The 22,412-nt window shown below is 36.1% G+C and overlaps 1 protein-coding gene and 1 long non-coding RNA gene across 4 annotated transcripts in view; one reads left to right on the forward strand and one right to left on the reverse strand.

The window, feature by feature from the left end:
• Window positions 1-343: 343 nt before the first annotated feature.
• On the forward strand, window positions 344-11,303 carry LOC123332042. The gene is made up of 2 exons (XR_006548885.1): window positions 344-444; window positions 11,065-11,303. It is a non-coding gene; the product is annotated as an uncharacterized LOC123332042 (long non-coding RNA).
• The window catches only part of NDUFS1 (NADH:ubiquinone oxidoreductase core subunit S1), a 30,003-nt gene continuing 13,249 nt past the window's right edge, over window positions 5,659-22,412 (reverse strand). For all 3 annotated transcript variants that reach the window (XM_025278077.3, XM_006063620.4, XM_006063619.4), the window contains exons 12-19: window positions 22,041-22,169; window positions 18,457-18,586; window positions 14,602-14,762; window positions 11,076-11,230; window positions 9,371-9,546; window positions 8,560-8,694; window positions 8,386-8,458; window positions 5,659-7,119 (exon numbers count right to left, since the gene is read on the reverse strand). In XM_025278077.3, coding sequence (XP_025133862.2) covers window positions 7,028-7,119; window positions 8,386-8,458; window positions 8,560-8,694; window positions 9,371-9,546; window positions 11,076-11,230; window positions 14,602-14,762; window positions 18,457-18,586; window positions 22,041-22,169 — 1,051 coding nt within the window. In that variant the 3' untranslated portion in view covers window positions 5,659-7,027. The remainder of the gene's footprint in view (window positions 7,120-8,385; window positions 8,459-8,559; window positions 8,695-9,370; window positions 9,547-11,075; window positions 11,231-14,601; window positions 14,763-18,456; window positions 18,587-22,040; window positions 22,170-22,412) is intronic.

Raw genomic sequence — 22,412 nt, forward strand, 5'->3', positions numbered from 1 at the left:
TGGCCTCTAGGAACACTGTGGTTCTTGGAACCCTGAACCACCCTGTGAGTCCATCTGTCCTGGGACTGTCGAGCTGAATGCTCTGGAAGATAACCCCCTGTGAGCCTGTCTTTCCACCATTCCAGCCCAGGAGCCAAGCATGTAAGTGAAGATGCTACCTGGGGATTTAAGGTGCTTCAGCCAGAGCTTCTCTAGCCCCTAGCTCTTTAAGTCATCCCCCAGTACTCTAGTCACCCAGCTGAGGTTCCATCTTGCTGTGCCCTTTCTACATTTTGGACCTATTGAATCTCATGAGTATAATAAAAGATTGTTGTTTTACACCACTAAGTTTTGGGGTGGTTTGTTATACAGCAAAAGATAACTGGAACATCTCTTGGAATCTATTTTAGTTGAAAAAATGGCTGTTGGGCTAAAGGCTGTATTTTCCAGTGTCCACTCTTGCAGGTGAGTGTGGTAATGAGTCTTGCCTGTGGTGTGTGAGTGGAAGTGATGCAATTTCCAAGTCATGTTAATAAAATGTTAGCGCTGGTCCTCCACTTGCCATCCCTCACTGCTTCTTGTTGACTGAGATATAGTGATAATTGAAGCAGTTATGTAGGATCCACAGACATTCCAGAAGGCTGTCACAGACTGAATTCCCCAGGGAGCACATACTGAGCAGAATTCAATATGCAAAACACTCATTAAATAGTTCCATGGGGATCAACACCTGTAAAGAAGGGGAAGAAGGCAGAAGTGGGCAGAGGGCAAAGTTAAACTGCAATGCAGGGCCAATGACAGCCTCAGACAGGCCCATAGAAAACCTGGACGCTAAAAGAGCCCTTCACATTTGTCCTCCGCTAGGTCTAGATGAAAAGCAGAGACATTACTTTGCCAACAAAGGTCCGTCTAGTCAAGGCAATGGTTTTTCCAGCGGTCATGTATGGATGTGAGAGTTGAACTGTGAAGAAAGCTGAGCACTGAAGAACTGATGCTTTTGAACTGTGGTGTTGGAGAAGACTCTTGAGAGTCCCTTGGACTGCAAGGAGATCCAACCAGTCCATTCTGAAGGAGATAAGCCCTGGGATTTCTTTGGAAGGAATGATGCTAAAGCTGAAACTCCAGTACGTTGGCTACCTCATGCAGAGAGCTGACTCATTGGAAAAGACTCTGATGCTGGGAGGGATTGGGGGCAGGAGAAGGAGATGACAGAGGATGAGATGGCTGGATGGCATCACTGACTCAATGGACGTGAGTCTGAGTGAACTCCGGGAGTTGGTGATGGACAGGGAGGCCTGGGATGCTGCAATTCATGGGGTCGCAAAGAGTCAGACACGATTGAGCAACTGAAGTGAACCGAGGTCTACATGGCCAGGCCTTTATAATCCCACAAGTCAGTTATTAGATTTGGGTCACCCTAGGCTTTGCCTCGGAGAAGGCAATGGCACCCCACTCCAGTACTCTTGCCTGGAAAATCCCATCAACGGAGGAGCCTGGTGGGCTGCAGTCCATGGGGTCACCAAGAGTCAGACACGACCGAGTGACTTCACTTTCACTTTTCACTTCCAAGCATTGGAGAAAGAAATGGCAACGCATTCGTGTTCTTGCCTGGAGAATCCCAGGGACAGGGGAGACTGGTGGGCTGCGGTCTATGGGGTCGCACAGAGTCGGACACGACTAAAGCAACTTAGCAGCAGCAGCAGCTGCAGGCTTTGCCTAGATGTAATCATAGTATACTAGCTATTTCTTTTTTTTTTAACATTCATTTATTTGGCTGTGTTGACTCTCATGGGCTCTTTAGCACGTGGTCTTAGTTGCCCCACAGCATGTGGGGTCTTAGTTCCCCAACCAGGGATAGAACCCAAGTCCCCTGCGTTGCAAGGTGGATTCTATTAACCACCAGGGAAATCCCTGTACTATTTCTACATAACAAAATAACATAAAATTTAATGGTTCAAAACAACAACTATTTACTAGCTCATAATTTCTGTGTCAGGAATCCAGAAATGTATGGGGTTGCAATTAAACTGTTGGCTAGGGCTGCAGTCATCTCATTTGGCAGCCAAGATTTGGCTCACTTACAAATGGTGGCTGGAAGGCCTCTTCCTTACCACACGAGATCTCTCTGTAGGCTAAGTATCCTCCAACATGGCAGGTAGTGATCTGAGAGGGAGAGAATCAGAGCAAACCCCAGACCGAAATTGCAGATTAAGTTAAAAAAAAAAAACACAAAACCTAATCTCAGCACAAACATCCCTACTCATTAGAAGTGAATCAGGAAGTCTGGCCCACACTCAAGGAGAGATGACGACAAAGGGGAGGGAATCCCAGGAGGCAGGGATCAGTGGGGCCGTCTTAGAGGCTGCCAAGCACACAGAGGATGCATACAATTTTGTATCCTATTTTTAGCTTTCATCAACTTCTTTTGTTTTGCCATTCTTCATTTATATGTTTTAAAAAATTATAAAAGCAATATATTCTTATTGTCAAAATCTTCAAATATTCAAGTGATAGAAGTGTACTGTCTTCTTTTTCTGCCATATGGCATGCGGGCTCTTAGTTCCCTGACCAGGGATCAAACTTGCAACCCCTGTAGTGGAAGCAGAGTCTTAACCATTGAACCATCATGGAAGTCCTGACAATCCTTTTCTTTAAGCTGTTTCCTCAGACTAGTTCAACTACCCTGAGGTAGTTGCATCTAAGACACTTTTCACACATAATAAACATGTATGTATGCTGACAATACATACAGTAAAAATGTATATATGTCTCTTGTAGTCCTAGTACTTATTACACCTCACACAGAGGATACTCTGCAAATGCTAAATAAATGTTGGAGCTGAATTGAAGGCTTTGAGATGTCACTGAACCAGGAATCAGAGGGCTGGTTCAAATCGCAAAACCTCTAATTTACCCTTATTCTCTTTGGCCTCCAATTCCATAATTATCAAACACATGTGTAATGCTAGATTTTTTCCTATAGTCCTTTCCAGATTTGAAAATACATGTCTAAGAAGGAAATGGCTCAGAGGTAAACAAATCCATCTGCAACATGGAAGACCCTGGTTAATCCCTGGGTAGGGAAGATACCCTACAGAAGGAAATGACAACCCACTCCAATATTCTCGCCTGGAGAATCCCAGGGACAGAGGGTCCTTGAGGGCTGCAGTCCATGGGGCTGCAAAGAGCCAGACACCACTAAGTGATTACCACTTCACTTTCACTTTCTTTCAAGAAAGAAACTGTTATTCATCTTATGATCTCTTTACAAACCAATTCAAATTCAATATTATAATCACTAGTCCTAGACCATGCATTTTACCCTATTTTTCAATGCCCACATATATTTTTCATTTTATTTTACAAATTATACAGATGTCAAAGATTCTGAACATCAATCACAGTTTGAAGATCAGTTTCAGATAATTAATCTTTAATCTTTTTGATTTCAGAAAGTCTTTATCAAGGTTGATTTTTTTCATGAATACTTGTTTCCAAAAGTTGGGTCACTCACAAACCTATGGTCTAGCGATAAGGTAGCATTAGCCTTACAAAATGTCCTAAAAAATTGTCATGCATATCATTTATTTCTGCTTGGACTCTTTCCCAGCCACACTGGGCCTTTGGTAACAGGCGTTTGTAATGATTTTGCTAGTGACATTTTAACAGTGGTCATGAATGACATTGTTAACATTAAAAAAAAAAAAAACAAAACAAACCTTACCTCTTACCACTGCTTTGGTTGCTAAGTTGCCTCAGTTCTTCTCTCCTTGAGAACTTGAATCATGGTGGAGTTAATTTGTTTCAGTAACAATAAAGCTGACAGTTTATATTAGCCAAAGGCTTTTGCCAGCAAAAAAATCCTCCTGTCCCCTTTTATGCACATCAATAGCTCTCACACTCCTTCTGTTCCCTTTCTATCAGCATATAGTTTTCCCTCTTCTGATAGCACTGCTTTATCTTTTTGCTTTCAGAGTAATCTCTTTTAAGGGTTAGAATTCAACAGATTCAGTAAGTCTTATTCTAACAAAAATTCCATCAAAATCTGAAGAATTCTGCATAATAAATTATAATCTTCACAACCCTGGTGGACAGTTTGTAGTAGCAGTACTCTGTTGACTTGATTGACGTTGGATAAGTCATTCAATTCTCTTGAATTAAATAGTTTTCTTTAGGAAAACAGAAGCTAGAGGTTATATTAGGCTTGGCTTTCCCTCACACTTGACAGAATTGAGTTTTTCTCTTGGTTCACTTAGAATGGGGACTTTAAGGACCCCATGGATGCTTAGCTGCAACTTCCTGAAAGTCTGCAAAATTTTGAACACAGGCTTTCCCTATAATGATGGTTCTCAGTTATTAACCACATTGAACATTTACTATATGTCAAGAAATAGCCTAAGAAAGTTTTAGAGACTTTCTAACTTAATCCTCATTACGGCACTGTGAGGTTCAAAGCAGGTACAATCATTAGAATTTTTATCATTTTACAGATAATGAAACAATCTTCCATTTTTCTAAGTAACATTTCCAAAGTGGAACAAGATCTGTCTGACCCGGCAAGAAATGGTGTTTAAATAACTCAGCAACAAACAATAGTAAATTATTGCATACTGAGTATTATTAATGCTTTTTATTAATGTATTCATTATAATACAATTCACAATAAATTTGAGGGGCATTCTGTATGGAGTTAAGGCTTTTAAGATTTTTCCTGTGTATCTATTCTACTAATTGCCCACAACATTTTTTGAGGCAAAATGGAACAGTAAAAATATCTCTAGTTAAACGTTCTTGCTTTTAGTCTTTAACTGGGTAAAAATGGACAAGTTATTTGATATTTCTTGGGTCTTAATACCGATTGTTAGCATGGCTTTAACTAGACATAATGTACTTAAAACTCTAATGGCACATATTAGTGGTCTTCTCTACATGGTATTATTCCAGGGTCTTTCCAGATTGCCATCTTCACCTAAAAGGACTTGGCCTTGATTCTTTGCAGGTTTTCATTGTTGACTCCCTCACTGCTTAGAATCAAAATTCCATCAACAGTGTTATTCTTCTTATCTATATGTATTTTTCTTCTATCTGGATCAATTCTTCAGAAAGTCTTGAAACCATCTTCAATGTTTATGCTCATGATAACCTTAATATGGGCTCTTCCCTGGTGGCTCAGATGGTAAAGATTTTGCTTGCAATGTGAGAGAAGGGAGAAAGGAATGCTACCCATTCCAGTATTCTTGCCTGGAGAATTCCATGGACAAAGGAGCCTGGTGGGCTATACAGTCCATGGGGTAGCAAAGAGACGGACACAACTGAGTGACTAACACTTTCACTTTTCAACCTTAATATTTTGTATTAAATGACTGATAGGTGCTCATGGGACAGACTTTCATATTTACTTTATGCAAAACCAACAACTTTAATGAGTACTACTTAGCCCAGACAAGATATTCTTTATGAAACTACAAGTTCAACACATGCTGCCTAGATGGCAGCCCTAGGATCCTGGACCATCTTAGTCATATCACCATTTCTCCATCTGAATGCAACACTCCCTCACCAAGAATCCTATGAAGTCTATCACTGAAGAGTATTGTGTAAAATAAAAAACCGAAAGTGTCCGCCCCTGTGAGGTCAGCAACAGGCTAAGGAGTAAAGAAGGTAGAGAGACATAAGGAGTTTGTATTAAATTCAAAGTCTTTTAGTAAGAAGTTATATTTCAGGCAACTGAGAATTTAAAACAAAGTACACAACTTTATGACTGAAATGAATAAAATAATTCTGAAAAAGCTGTTACGGGTGACAAATTCTGAGCAATTTTTGAAGATGACAAACTATATTCTAAAAATTTTACCTTTTCTGGTATCAGTAAAATTGCAACCTATAGTTGGGCTAATAAATCTCTGGTGAAAGCAAAAAGGAATAAAGATTATAAAACAAATGATTCTGAACATAAGATTTCAAAAAAAATACAGCATTAGATCATCTCCTAGATTAATTGTAAGTTTTTTACTTTTTTTGGACAATTGAAAATTATGAAAGCTGTTAGTTTTGTCTTTTATTACTGGAGTAATTTAGTTGACTTAAATACTACAAATGGTGTTAATATAATAAATATGGAACATCAATGAGAACCTAAATTATATTTCTTGAGACCTCACTCATTCCAAGGGATGTGTGTGCAATCTACTATACAAAGAAAAAAATCACATAAATCACCCTGACTTTATATTGTATAAACAGATGTAAGAAAAAACAGAAAAATGTGTTATCCATTAAGCTTCTCAATACCAATTATTGGAGGTAACAACCTATGGAATTTGTATTAATGAGAGGAAATTATGTCCAACACTTAAGAACAGTGGGCTTTGAATTTGAAGTCAGAGAACCAGGTTTGATTCTATGACTTTTTTTGCTGTGGACTCAGGCAAACTATCCAGTATCTCTGGGCTTCAGTTTCTTCACCTGTAATATGAGATAATACCGTCTCACACGGATGTAACAAGGACAAAACGAGATGATGCATGTAAAACCAGAGTGCTTAGGACACAGAAAATCCTGAATAATCATTAAGCTATTATTACTATGATTATTATCAGAGTTGTTCAAGATACATACCTGATGTGTGATTATATTATATATATTTTTTCTATTTACCCAGTTTGACAGAATACTTAAATCTTTTCTTTAGCACTAGGATAGAACAGGAGCAATGGAAGCTATTCTTATTTTCTTTACTTTACAAGCATAAGTGAGCAATGAAGATAAAAAAATTTATATTTTAAGGACTTTCTTTTTTATGTCACAAAGATTATCAGTGCTTTTACATGAAAAGTCCTCTATATAATGTTTATTAAACTATTTAACATTTACATTCAACACATAATTATTTTGAAACTTCAAAGTTCTCAGATAATTGCAATATCATTTTCAAATAAAGCATGGCAGAACCTTAAATATTACATCAAGATTATTTTTGAAAGAGATACACCTTCAAGAGATCGTGCCAACATAACTGTCCATTAACTAGCTGGGCCTTAGTGATGTTTCAGCATATAGATGGTTCCTCTACTGCATGGGCACCCTCTGTAACAGCTTTGACACATTTAGCCATTGTCTGTGAGGCTCTGCTAATTGAATCTGAAAGATATCAAGAAAATGTGCATTTTGATAATATAACTTCAACAGAGGCACACAGGAAAACTTATCTATTGCGCATATTCAGGAACAACAAACAACAAAAGGACTATAAAAGTCTATGTAACAATATGTAAATATTGTAAAAATCAACTGATAAATTCAGAATATAAGCCCCAAAACAGCTAAATGGTTTTAATAAGTACTCATAGGAATGATTAAATAATTATATATAGCCATACAAAGGGCCAGTATGCAATCATTAAGAATATTATAGAAAAGTGTTGAATTAACAACAGGAAAAGAATATGCATATATACGGTTATTGAAAAAAGGTTACAGAACAGTGTACTAAAATCCATAAATCATACACTTTATGGGTGAATTTTATGGTATGTGAATTATATTTTGATAAAGCTGTACAAACCCTCCCTCCCAGGGTAAATGAATAATCTCATTTATATTTAAATAAATACATGTGTATATCCCTGGTTGATTGGCCAAAATGTTAAACATAAATATAGTTATTTCTGGGATGGTAGTGTTTTTACCTTGTTATGGTGGCCTTAGGTAAGTATTCTATAATGAACATAACTTTTACAATATAACTAAAAATCCTAAAAACAATCTTGGATACAAACTGTACCAAAAACTTAAAAATATCTATCTGCTTTTAGACAGAAAATTATTTTAAAATGTCTGTCAACTACCTCATAACCTAGATGTTCTATCATGTATTATAAAATCTGTAGGTTAGTCTGCATTCCTTAAGAATATTCTTAACAATTTATATCAGAAGCACCATTTAACATGTTTCACATTTTAGTGTTTTCATTCTTCTACTGTAATTCTCAGAAAAAAAACCTTCAGTTTTTTGTCACTCAGAAAATTATCCCCATATTGCTGTATAGTAGTTCTACATATAATAGTAAACGTTTATATTTAAAATCTGCTAAGTCTTACTGGCCCCTGGAGAAGGAAATGGCAACGCACTCCAGTACTCTTGCCTGGAAAATCCCATGGACAGAGAAGCCTGGTAGACAACAGTCCATGGGATCGCTGGATTTTCTAACTCTACTTACATTTCAGAAAGAAAAAAAATTAGAGTAAAACCAGAATATATAGTTATATTAGTTCGATATTTGAAAAATCTTGTGAGATTAGACATATCAAATACTACCACTAGCAGGTGAGAATCGTAACACTAAATTAGGTGATGATATTCCTTCCCACCTTCCATTTATGGCAGCCATGCTAACAACCGCATACCTGTCATGTAGAAGTCTTTTATTGTTAGCTGAGGTGGAATAAGTGGATCAGCAAGAAGCTGTTGGTTCACTAGCTGCAAAAAAAGGAATAAGAGATCAGTAATAGTATTGAAAACTAGTACTGCTACACCAGAGGATACATTATTATGAAAACTGCAAATAGACAAGGTTTTACCTTGGAAAGCTCACTTGCTTGCTGGAAATAATTAGCTCCTTCAACATCATCATATCGAACAAGATTAGGGGAGACTTCTTCCAATCTGTTTCTCACTTGATCCAGAGTATCATATGGAAGAGTCATACCTGCAATCTATAACGTAACAGGTTCCAAAGCATTAATACTTATAAATTTCAAATAATACATCATTGCAACTATGGTAAAATAAGGCAGTACTAGTATGAAAAATATACTGGTGTCCATTTGCATGTATATTAAGCAAGTGGTTAGGTGGGGAATATTAGAATATTCTTCTAATTCATAAGTAGCTGTCAACACATTGGTCATTTATTTTTAGAAAACAGAATGATTATGACATAAATGCTTTGCTAAATCTGAATATTTCAGCTAACCTGTTATTGCTCATATACAAGGTTTATAGACAAGTATATTATTACTTTAAATCTCATATGATGCTTCTTTTTATAATAAGAGTTGAGTCTTTTTAGGCAAAAGACAAGTCAAAAATAAAAAACACCAATTTCAAATTCCCATTTTCTCTTTCTTTTTGGCCAAGTCACACAGCTTGTGGGATCTCAGTTTTCTGACCAGGGATTAAACCACTGCCTTTGGCAGTGAAAACGCAGAGTCCTAACCAATGGACCACCAGGGAATTCCCCAAACCCCTGTCTGGGGTTTCTCATGTTTCTCCTACAGATTGTTTAAATCATCTCTGCATTTCAGACTTGCGTCCCCCTTGACTCCGGAAATCATTCTGACAAGCTAACATGTCAAACATCCTACTAGCAGCATCACTAAGGACAAATACCTCAGAAAGGGCTCTTATAATTTTCCAGTCTTCTCTTGCCAAGCCGGGAGGCGTCACTGCTACTTTTGTCTGCTGAGCTCGGCCCTCGGTATTGACGTAAGTAGCAGACTTCTCTGTGTAAGCAGCGCCAGGGAGAATAACATCAGCTATAGGAGCTCCCACGTCGCCATGATGTCCTGTGAAAAAGATAGAAAATGGCAAACCACATTTTAGCACAAAACTGATTACATATTAAACATGAACACAGTAGATATCCTTTTAAAATTTCATTTTTATAAGTGTTAGAATTCCATTTTATGAAGTGTTTAAAAATTTATTGTTAAAAAATTAATACAGTATTGAGTATATGGAATAAAAATTAAAGCCCACTGGGTCCACAGTTAAACTCCCTTCTCCAAAAAAAGGTACTGTTAAAGCACTTGGTATGTATCTTACCAGATCAATTTTTGCAAATACACAAATACATAATACCACACATACACATCTAATGGGCAACTAGGTATATTATCTCACTTGATGGTTACAAAGTGGAAATGCTCCGATGTCTGCTAGTGAGATTCGGTAAAGTAAACTGAAATGGTGCAGGAACAAGAAGTGTGTGACCGGGCATGACAGGAATAATACTAAAAAGAGCATGAAGAGAAAATTACAGAAAACAGTATGCTAAAGACTGTCACACAGTAACTGAAGTGTTGGAAGAAAAAAGGAACTTTGGTTAAGTGAAAGAAAGCTATAGAACAATACATAAACTTTGATCTCATTTACATAATTTTGTATACATATAAAAATATGTATGAAGCATGCATATCTAAAATATCATCAATGATTATCCCTGGATAGAACTAGGACAGGATTTTAGTTTATGCATTTTGGTTTAAGTTTATCAAACAAAATATTACATAATGCTTTTTATGTGGCATGGCAATAAAAAGCCTATTATAAATTAGTATTGTTTCTGTATAAAACAAGGTTTCCCTGGTAGCTCAGCTGGTAAAGAATCCACCTGCAATGCAGGACACCCCAGTTCAATTCCTGGGTTGGAAAGATCCTCTGCAGAAGGGATAGACTACCCACTCCAGTATTCTTGGGCTTCTCTGGTGGTTTAGGCGGTAAAGAATCCGCCTGCAATGCAGGAGACCTGGGTTAGATCCCGGGGTTGGGAAGACCCCCTGAAGGAGGGCATGGCAACACACTACAGTACTCTTGTCTGGAGAATCCCCATGAACAGAGAAGCCTGGCGGGCTACAGTCCATGGGGTTGCAGAGAGTCAGACATAAATGAGCACGCATGCACAAAGTACAAAATTTAACAAAGGACTCATGATTTTTTAATTTTTACAGTTTATATAAAAGTGCTAGCGCTTTAAAATATAATCACACTAAATATTTGTTGAAAAACTGAATTTAATGCTATATAATATTTCATAATTTAAATTACTGTTACTGGGGGCGTTAGGTTTCTTCCAATTCTTTGTTATTAAATAATGTAAGGTGATAATTCTTAATAGCAATAACAACTATGTAAGTAATAAAGCCTATTTTAAAAAACATAAAATCTATAAAAATACATATTGTTTTGAAACTGGTGAGCGTATAGGGAAATTCTCAAATGGAAAATATTATTACACAAAATATACTGCCATGCAGTTTCTAATACACAAAATGTACTATTCTCTTCTGTTTCTAATGTCACAGATGCTACTAACCTTGATAAACAATGAAACAATCCTTTGGCAAATCCTGTCGAGTGATACAACCTCCATCTGCTCCCAGGAGAAACAGCATTTTAGGAGGATTCTTCCGAATTGCTTCCACCCCAGGCTTATAGCCAAGATCCAAAGCAGCTACTTGGCTTGCAATCCTGTAAAACAATTATGGGATTTCAGCATACTTACTGTTTTCATTATAAAAAATTAAATGTGATTCTTGAATAATACCAAGTCTTTTTTTTTCTGTTCGATGCTGTCAAAGATCTTCCCTCATTTTTTTACCCAGGTGAAATAAATGTCAAAATTAGAAAAAGCAGTCTTTTACTGTTTTAAGAATGCTAAACAAAGAAATAAGATGCTGAGGACACTGTTTCTTCATGACATGATACTTAATGGAGTAATTCGGGAAACTATGCCAACCGCATACTTGATTTTTATTCAATATAGCAAGACTTGATGAGTCAAAGACAGTCATTAGAGAAAAATTAGAAGACTTTGAAAACCTAAAAGGAAAATTTAAACACCACTCATAAAACTGTAATTCAAAGAAAACTATAATTAAGTACACTGGTGTATGTCCTTGGGGAACTTTTTCAATGAATATATATTATTGTTACACAAGCAGATAAAAACCTTTTAAAGAAGTTTCAAGTAACTATACTTTGAACATTTGGGAGTTTTTGCTCTAGTTAGGTATTATCAATTTTACTTATAGAAATAGTAGCCATTTTGAGAACCTACTATGAATAAAGCTAATCTTTACCTGTTAAGGGAGGAGGGCAGATCAAACAAACTCCCACTAGATGCTGCTTGCTCTGTAAAACTCTCTAATAGGACATCAAAAGAATAAAATACTTTAAGACTATTTAACAAAAGAAGAGTTAAGATTTATATGATGAAAATTACAAAACTCCAAAGGAAATTAAAGACCGTAACAAATGGAAAGACACCCTATGTTCATGGATTGGAAGACTTAATGTTTTGAAGATGGCATTACTCCCCAAACTGATCTATAAATTTAATGCGATCCCTATCAAAACTGACAGCTGAGTCCTCTGCAGAAACTGACAAACTGATCCTAAAAGTCACATGGAATGCAAAGTGAAAGTGAAGTGAAAGTCGCTCAGTCGTGTCCGACTCTTTGCAACCCCATGGACTATACATTTCATGGAATTCTCCAGACCAGGATACTGGAGTGGGTAGCCTTTCCCTTCTCCAGGGGATCTTCCCAACTCAGGGATCAAACCCAGGTCTCCCTCATTGCAAGCAGATTCTTTACCAGCTGAGCCACAAGGGAAGTCCAATGCAATGCAAGGGAATGCAAAGGACCCTGAAAAACCAAGTCTATCTTAAAAATGAACAAAGTCAGAAAACTCAGACTTCCTAAATTCAATTTCAAAACTTATCTCCTCTTGCCTCTCCACCTACACAGTATTTTTTTTTTAAACATCTCCCCTTCTGAGCCTTGATGTCTCACAAAGATGTGAGCACAGACTCACACTAACTCATGACAGAGCCCACCTCATCTTGGAAAACAAAGTGGGTAACATAAGTTTGCCCACTTAAGTTTGCTGAGAGAATGATGAGTAAAAAAAGAAACTACAGGCTGATTAAAAGATTCTTCAAGAATGAGAAATTATGCTTTACTATGAAATAAACTTACTGTAAGAAATTTTAAAAAGGTTTATAAATACTCTTCATGTTCTCAACAAGCATTAATTAGAAGGTATGTCTTAACAAACTGCATTGAAACAAGCTGTTCTCATGAAAATGAAATCTTATGTAAGAATGAAATGAAATTAAAAAACAAGTCTAATCAATTAAAAATTACAATGGCATTAGCGCTCTCCATAATCACAGCTCACAAATGACAGAAGATAAAGAAGAAATTCTCCCTAAACACAGGAAAAAAGTGAGAAAAATTATGAGAGAGAAGAGACAAAATAAAGTCTGAAGGGCCAACCAGTGCATAATAAATAGAAGCTTCTGCATGAGAGCAAACAACAACGTAAAAGTAGACAAACTGGCTTTTTCTGAACTTACATGAAAAAACAAAAACTTTCAATTTGAAAATGGAGAGTTCTATGATACTCCCAGGCAAAGGTGATGTCAAACAAATGTCACTTAGTTATATCCCAGTATAATTTTTTTTTTCTGACCAGGCTGTACTGCAGAGCATATGGGATCATAGTTTCCTGACAAAGGATTGAACCTGTGTTCCCTGCACTGGAAGCATGAAGTCTTAACCACTGGACCGCCAGGGAAGTCCCTCTAGGAATCCAAAGGGTGGACAGGCAGACAAGAACACATACATACATAAAACCAGGTTCTCAGAGACAAAAAAACCACACAACAAAACAGATTAGATGAGATCCTCTCTAAAATGTGAAAGGCAGGGTGAAAAAAATACTGAGTATTAAAGGAAAAAAATCTGTGATTTATGTATTTAGCCAAGTGGTCCTCGGTGAAAAGGAACCATAAAGACATCATTAGACATGCACAAATTTTTCTTAAAAAAGTTATTATGTTATTGTTTTTCAGACAAAAACAGAAACAAAAAATATTAATAAAGACATATGTTCAAAAGTGAATTAAAAATAAGAAAATAATTAGTCTCTTTTCTATTCTAAAAATTGTGGCTAGAAAGATCTGGAAGTGATCAATGCAAATAAACTATTTAAAAAATAAAGTTTTAAAAAAATGTTTACATGATGACCTACAGTGCCAAATTAATCTATTAAGAGGGGAAATGTAACACTGAAATGAATGTTTAAGAATGCATTTGAATACTTTTAAAATAAAAATATTTGCTTATCGTGGAGTGTTTATTTTATTGTTGTTTAGCTTCCCAGTCATGTGCAACTCTTTGTGACCCCATAGATTCTCCAGGCAGAAATACTGGAGTAGATTGCCATCTCCTTTCTCTGGGGGGGTCTTCCCAACCCAGGGATCGAACCTGCACCTCCTGTTTGCACCTCCTGCACTGCAGACGGATTCTTTACTACTGAGCAACTGGGGAAGCCCACTGAGTGTTTACCCTCAATCTTAAAACAAATCTGCAGATTCGAAAAGTAACATTTAAGGTAGAAAGAATTGTGTGAAATGGGAAACTCGTTTGCTAATGCAAAATTGGTACAATCTTTCTAAAATAAGTTGGAAATATGCGTTAAAAACCTCAAAAATGTTTATCCTGTTCACTGCAATAGTTCTACTTTCAGAACAATTCTACTTTATATTTATAAAGAATTTATAATCACAGGAGGAAATTCTTGTTTCAATTTTTGAACCCAGTATATTAATATGATATAAATTTTCAAGACTTTTTCTAGCACTTACCACAATTTGGATATTTTAAATATTATTTATTATCTTGGGTTCTTCTCACACAAAATAAAAGTTGCTATTTCACATCTGCTACTGAGATAATGTCACTAAATATTAATTTGTTTTAAAAATAAATGTGATGGTGTACAGGAACACATATACACACAATTACAGATTACAAAACAACTATTCAACTTACCTATGAAGGATATTCATAACTTTCCAATCACCAGTAACACCACTACTTGTCCGAATCTTCTGAGCAATGTTGGAAACAGCTGCAAGAATTGCTGCACCATCATTTCTTTGGAGTGCAGAACTGCCTAAAACCACCATTGGTTTTCTAGCTTCCTGTAGGACCTATTTTTAAAAAGAACTTTGAATTAAAAAAAAAATTAGAAGTAACTAAATCTAACCAAATTTGTATCTATAATATGCTGTCCCAAGCTTTAGTTCCAAGATGAACATTGTGATTTGCTAGTCAACATATGGATATACATACAAACCGGATTTACTCAAAAACCTCTTGCCAATGCTACTGTGAAGTAGCTAAATGAATATTAGATAAAATAGTTTCAATAAGGAAGCACTGGGAATAAAAGCCTGAGCCAAACATCCTTTAGTCAGAATGACTATGGATAGGTTCCAGAAAAAACTGGAGAATATGTGCACAGAGGTTCAGATGATACAACGTTTAACAAGAGAAATCAAGCTGAAGCACCATGTCTACCGTCTTCCATCTACTTTCTATGTTCCAGACAGAGAGGAAAAGGTAGGGAAAGCAATGGACATAGATCACAATGCAGAATACTTTAAGGGCTTTGCTTTAAACCACAGTAACTACCTGAATATCAGAAACTGAGAAGGAATGCATCCCAAGTGCAAAAGCAACTACAGATATGGTGGAGAACAGAAAAATTAGCAGTAAAGCTGTAGATTGTTACAGTTCATTCCCCTGCCCATCCATTCTTTGATAAAGGGCTGATCCCAATCAATGAATCAGCATGAAAATCATTTCTAGATACTACAAAGAAGAGGCCATTCATCTTAAGAGAAGTTTCCCAAGGAACTGTGAAGAGTTTTCAATAGCCTTAAAAAATGAGAAACAGTTTTCAAGAGCCTCAAAGAAAATGAAATATTTTTTAAAAGAGCTCAGAGAAGTTATATGATAGACAATATCATAGAGGATTTTCATCAGAAAGTTCAAGAACTAAAAGATAAACAAAGCAGAGATGAACATCATTCCAGAAACAACAAAAACCAAAATTTAACATGAGTGTAAATACAGGAGCAAGAAGTATATAGGAAATTATATAAAACAAATTGAAAAAGAACAGAGGAATAAAGAAATAAGTGACAGAAAAGATAGAAAAAGGGATCCAATATCTGCATTAAGAGTTCTTAACAAACTAGAAGTTACTTCCATTAGAAGTTACTTCCATTAGAAGCAACTAATGGAAAATACATCTAAATCTTATTATAAAAGAAAACTTTCCTGAAGAACACTCATCACCTTCTGGGGAATGGGGAAGGGAACTATAGAGAAGAGAGGGCTTCTTCTCAATAAAATTTTTTAAAAAATATTTTTGATGCTAGTAATAATAGAGATGTTATTCAAAACTGAAAACAAAGGAGTTGGGTTTGGCTGCTTTGTCCCCTCACACTTGACTTCTTCATGCCTACATCCGGAGGTATAAGCAAAGCAACCATCTTGACATCATGAGGAGAGGCTCACACACAAACACATGTGAGTGAACCAGTACACTGAGGATAGCAAGCAGGAGGGCAGGCTCCTGCCTTGATTAGATCCTTGGACAGCTGCACGATATGTCAAACTTCAGCATCACTGTTATGTGAGAAACAGAACCTTTCTTTTATTTTTTTAAATAATCACTAGCCCGTATACCACATACAAGCACACATACAACTCCTAAAATAAAGAGAATCTTAAGTATTCAAAATTAAGGAGGCAGCATATCCCATTAAAAAAAAAAAAAAAAAAGGGTATGGAACCACCATCATTAAGATATATTCTAGTGAAGTCACTAAATTTCAAAGATAAAAAACCAAGTACGAAATAGCAACAAAAATGTATCTAGACAACAAAAATAGGACAGGGCTGAAACAGAATACTACCTCAAATCAGGATTCTCCACAATAACAAAAGGCAGTGTCTAGACTTCCCTGGTGGTCCAGTGGCTAAGACTCTGTCGTCCCAATGCAGGGGGCCAGGGCTCAATCCCTGGTTGGGGAACTAGATCCCACGTGCCACAACTAAGAGTTCGCATGCCACACTAAAAGATCCTGCATGCTGCAACTAAGACCTGGCACAGCCAAATAAATACATTAATTTAAAGGGGGAGGGTGGGCCCATATCTATAAAGTTCACAGGGAAAAACAGAAGTATAACCCAAGATCTTTACATTCTGCCAAGGCTCTCGTCAGGAATAAAATAAACATTTTCAAGCAAGAAAGAACTTAAGAAATGGTGTACCTACATCTCTTGAAAAAAAACAAAGAAATAAGAAGCCTGAAAGCTCTAAACTTAAGGTGGCAAATGAAAAAAAAATTAAATAAGGAATTTAGTAATGAAAAGGTCATATAAAAAGACCAGTGAATTTTCTTTAAAGAATAATAACTCTTGCTGTAAAGAAAGACTTTACTAAAGTTTAAAATTTAATTCTTTCAGTTTCACATCATTTTCTTTTCTGATAACTTCAAGTAAAATTAAACTCTGGTTAAAAAAAAAAAAAAAGGAGAGTCCCAGAGAATAGCAAGGAGAGATAAGAAAGTGTTCCTAAGTGATCAATGCAAAGAAACAAAGAAAAACAATAGAATGGGAAAGACTAGAGACTTCTTCAAGAAAATCAGAGATACCAAGGGAACATTTCGTGCAAAGATGGGCACAATAAAGGACAGAAATGGTATGGACTTAACAGATGCAGAAGGTATTTAGAAGAGGTGACAAGAATACATAGAACTATACTAAAAAGATCTTAGGGGTCCAAATAACCACAATGGTGTGATCACTCACCTAGAGCCAGACATCCTGGAATGTGAAGTCAAGTGGGCCTTAGGAAGCATCACTACAAACAAAGCTAGTGGAGGTGATGGAATTCCAGCTGAGTTATTTCAAATCCTAAAAGATGATGCCATTAAAGTGCTACACACAATATGCCAGCAAATTTGGAAAACCCAGCAGTGGTCACAGGACTGGAAAAGGTCAGTTTTCATTCCAATCCCCAAAAAATGCAATATCAAAGAATGTTCAAACTACCACACAATTGCACTCATCTCACACGCTAGCAAAGTAATGCTCAAAATTCTCCAAGCCAGGCTTCAGTAGTACGTGAACCGTGAACTTCCAGATGTTCAAGCTTGATTTAGAAAAGGCAGAGAACCAGAGATCAAATTGCCAACATCCGTTGGATCATTGAAAAAGAAAGTTCCAGAAAAACATCTACTTCTGCATTATTGACTATGCCAAAGCCTTTGACTGTGTGGATCATGACAAACTGGGAAAATTCTGAAAGAGATGGGAATACCACACCACCTGACCTGCCTCCTGAGAAACCTGTACGCAGGTCAAGAAGCAACAGTTAAAACTAGACATGGAATGACAGACTGATTCCAAATTGGGAAAGCAGTTTCCCTTGACATATATTCCCAATATACGTCAAGGCTATATATCATCATCCTGCTTATTTAACTTATAGCCTGCATGCTGCAGTCCATGGGGTCGCAGAGTTGAACACAACTGAGCAATTGAACTGAACTGAAATAAAAATGTAGAGTATGATTTCATTTTTTTTGCTTACCTATCCATCCATCTTTCTCTATATAAATGAGAAATGACCATAGGACATTTCATCAACAGTTGTTTGTAGTAGGATTTTTGATTATGTTTACTTTCTTATATATTATTTTCTATATTGATATACATATATTTTAACAGCAATCTCATAATTATTATGAAAATAATAAATTTAAAAAATAAGACTTAAAAATCATATACATATAACTTAAAAATCTTATACATGTAACTTAAGAGCACCTGGCTGAATGGATGGCTACCCGAAGCAATGTCTTGAAGAATTTTGGGAGAATCTCCCAGATGGTCATATCTGTAAGTGAGATCCACTGGGCTGCCTATAAGGGCCACTTTTAAGTCATTATGAAGCCAGCTGAAATAAAAACAATGAAGTTTTTAGAGCTAAATCACTAAGTCGGTACAGTTATTAGTCTCATCAATGCTAAGTGCTACATCTATTTAAATTTAAAAATGTTAAAAAGCATTAAAGCTTTCCCCAAACATTAACAGATATTATTGTGTATTTTTCAAAATAAAGTGTAAAAATACAGGTATACCTGTGTTTGGTTGCAGACCACAACAATAAAGCAAATATCTCAATAAAGCAAGTCACACAAAGTTTTTGCTTTCCCAGGGCATATACAAGTTATGTTTATACTACACTGTAGCTTATTAAGTGTATAAAAAGTATTATGTCAAAAAAATAATATATACACCTTAATTAAAAAATACTTTATACTGAAAAAAAATACTTTATTGCTAAAAAATGCTAACCATCATATGAACGTTTAGCGAGTGGAAATCTTTTTGCTGGTAGAGACGCTTGCCTCAATGTTGAAGGCTGCTGAATAATCAGGATGGTGGTTCACTTAAGATTAGGGTGGCTGTGGCAGTTTCTTAAATAAGACAACAGTGAAGTTTACTGTATCAATTAACTCTTCCTTTCACAAGCAATTTTTCTGTAGCATGCAGTGTTGTTTGATGGCATTTTATCCACAGTAGAAATTCTTTCAAAACTGGGAGTCAATCCTCTCAAATCCAGCTGCTGCTTTATCAACTTAAGTGTATGTCACATTTTAAATCCACTGTTGTTACTTCTATAATTTCTTTATAGAATCTTCACCAGGAGTAGATCCTATATCAAGAAATAACTTTCTTTTTGCTTATCCTTAGGAAGCAACTCCTCATCCATTAAAGTTTTATCATGAGGTCACAGCAATTTAGTCACATCTTCAGACCTCACTAATAATTCTAGCCCTCTATTTCCACCATATTTGCAGGTACTTCAACTGAAGCCTCTCAAAGTCATCCAGGAGGGTTGGAATCAACTTCTTCCAAACTCCTTTTTAACACTGATATCTTGACCTCTTCCCAAGACTCAATGTTCTTAATGGCATCTAGCATAGTGAATCTTTTCCAGGTTTTCAATTTATTTGCCCAAATCCATCAGCAGAATCCTGATCTGATCAGCAGAGTAAGTATTCCTCAAATAATAAGACTTGAAAATTGAATTACTCCTTAATCCATGAGCTGCAGAATGGATGCTGTGTTAGCAGGCACAAAACAAGATTAATCTCACTGTATATCTTCATCAGAGTTTTTGGGCGATCAGGTACAATTATCAGTTAGCAGTATCTTGAATCTTTTTTCCTGAGCAGTAGGTCTCAACAATGGACTTAAAACAGTCAGTAAACCATAATGCAAACAGATGTGCTGTCAACGAGGCTTTGTTGTTCCATTTATCAAGCACAAGCAGAACAGGTTTAGCAAAATTCTCAAGAGCCCTAGGATTTTCAGAATGGTAAGTTGAGCACTGGCTTCAACTTAAAGTCACCAGGAACATTAACCCCTCACACAGCCTATCCTTGGAAGCTCTGAAGCCAGGCACTGATTTCTCCTCTCTAGCTATTAAAGTTCTAGGTGGCACATTTTTCCAATAAAAGGCTGTTTTGTCTACACTGAAAATCTGTTGTTCACTGTAGCCACCTTCATTATCTTAGCTAGACCTCTGGGTGACTAGCTGCAGTTTCTACATTAGCACTGGCTGCTTCAACTTGTACCTTTATGTTATGAAGACAGCTTCTTGCCCTAAATCTCATGAACCAACCTCTGCTAGTTTTAACTTCTCTTCTGTAGCTTCTTCACCTTTAGAAATGAAGAGAGTTAGGGCCTTGCTCTGGATTAGGCTTTGAGGGAATGTCATGGCTGGTCTGATCTTCAATCCAGACCACTCAAACTTGATCCACATTAGCAATCAGGTTGTTTTGCTTTCTTATCATGCACTGCGCACTTTGGAGTAGCACTTTAAATTTCCTCTGCATTCATGACATGATTGTTTGGCACAAGAGGTCTGTTTTTTGGCCTATCTATGCTTTCAATATCCCTCCTTTAATAAGTTTAATTATTTCTAGCTTTTGATTTAAAGTAAGATGTACAAGACTTCCTTTCACCGGAACACTTATAAGCCACTGTAGGTTATTAACTGACCTACTCTCCGCACTGTTGTGTCTCAGGGAATAAGGAGACCCAAGGAGAGGGAGAAACATGGAGGACTGGCCAGTTGGTAGAGTGATCAAAACACACCAACATCTACTGATTAAATTCACCATATTATATGGATATGGCCTATGGTGCCCCAAAACAATTACAAGAGTAACAGCAAAGATCACCATAATAAAATGTAGTAATAATAAAGTTTGAAATATTGTGAGAGTTATCAAAATATGACACAGAGACACAAATTGAGAAAATGCTGTTGGAAAATAGCACTGAAAGATTTACTCGAACAACAGCTGCCATAAACCTTAAATTTGCAAAAAACAGACTATATCTGCAAAGTGCAATAAAGCAAAGTATAACAAAATAAGGTAAGTCTGCACACACCAAGAAAAGTCAGTTAATTAACTTGCTGTGTTAGAATGCTAACTCTAAGCTAGCTATAACAGACTTTAATTTTAGAATAAGTGATGTTTTTATTTTGCCATATTTACACAGCAGAGTCCTAATTATCTGTTATCATTTAAATAAAAGTTCATAAAAAACAAACTACATCATTCATATTTATTGTCTACTGACAAAGAAATATGGATCCAGCTCCTCCAAAAATATTAATAAATGTGGTGACCATATATTCTGGTTTGTCCGAGACAGTAGGGGTTTTTAACCTGTCACCCTGGAATAACAAATCCCTTTTCTACTCCCAGCACTGTCCCAGTTTAGACAATCAACTATATGGTTGAGCTATTACAAGTCTCTAAGATATAAAAAGATAGAGAGGCATTCTACAAAATAACTGGCCTGTAGTCTTAAAAAAAAAATGTCAAAATGGAAAAACTTATGGAAATTTTAGAAACAATTATGGAAAAAATTCAGTGAAATTTAAGCACAAATAGATAATAATACTGTATCAATACTATATTCTTAATTAAATAAACAATCAAATTCCTAAATGGAGAATGTCCTTGTCCTTAGGAAACCCACACAGACATGTTTAGTTTGGGATTAAAAGGGCATCGTGTATACAACCTACTTTCAAATGGTTATGTTCACACAAATATACAGATGGAGAGAAAAGAAAAAAATATAAACATTAGCACTGATTAATCTGTGTGAACACTACACAAACGTGGGTATACAAAGTTGAGTTATTTCAAACTAAAAAAAAGATCAGCAGGGAAGAAGTGGGAAATGGAGCTGTTAGAAACTGCCCTTCAATTATCTTTTGGAATCTTACTCCCACTATTAGGAATCAGCTAAGACAGTCATTTTTCATATACAAAACAAATTATCATGTAAATGTTTTTAAAACCCAGAATATTATTACAAACCTCTTTCGAATTCTAGCATTAAATAGCGGTGCCTCAAAACGTGGATTTGTACCAACTAGAAGGACAACATCTGCCTCCTCCACACCAGCGATTGTAGTATTAAGAAGATAATTGGAACGTAGATCTGTGCTAGAAACATAAAATATAAAATCCAAGTTTACTTTAAAATTAATACACACTGACAATCCATGAAATACTCTGTCATTAAACCCACAGCTCACTGCCTGACAAAAAATTTTTTGAAGTAGTCTTAAACTGCATCAAAGGTTCAAATACTTTATTAATAATTAGATTTTCTAATAGCTCCAGGTTTGACTTTGGTCTATATGTGAAAATAACCAGGAGGTATGTTGGAGTCTCCAAGTTGTCACA

The sequence above is a fragment of the Bubalus bubalis genome, chromosome 2 (genome assembly GCF_019923935.1).
Source record: "Bubalus bubalis isolate 160015118507 breed Murrah chromosome 2, NDDB_SH_1, whole genome shotgun sequence".
Lineage (NCBI taxonomy): Eukaryota > Metazoa > Chordata > Mammalia > Artiodactyla > Bovidae > Bubalus > Bubalus bubalis.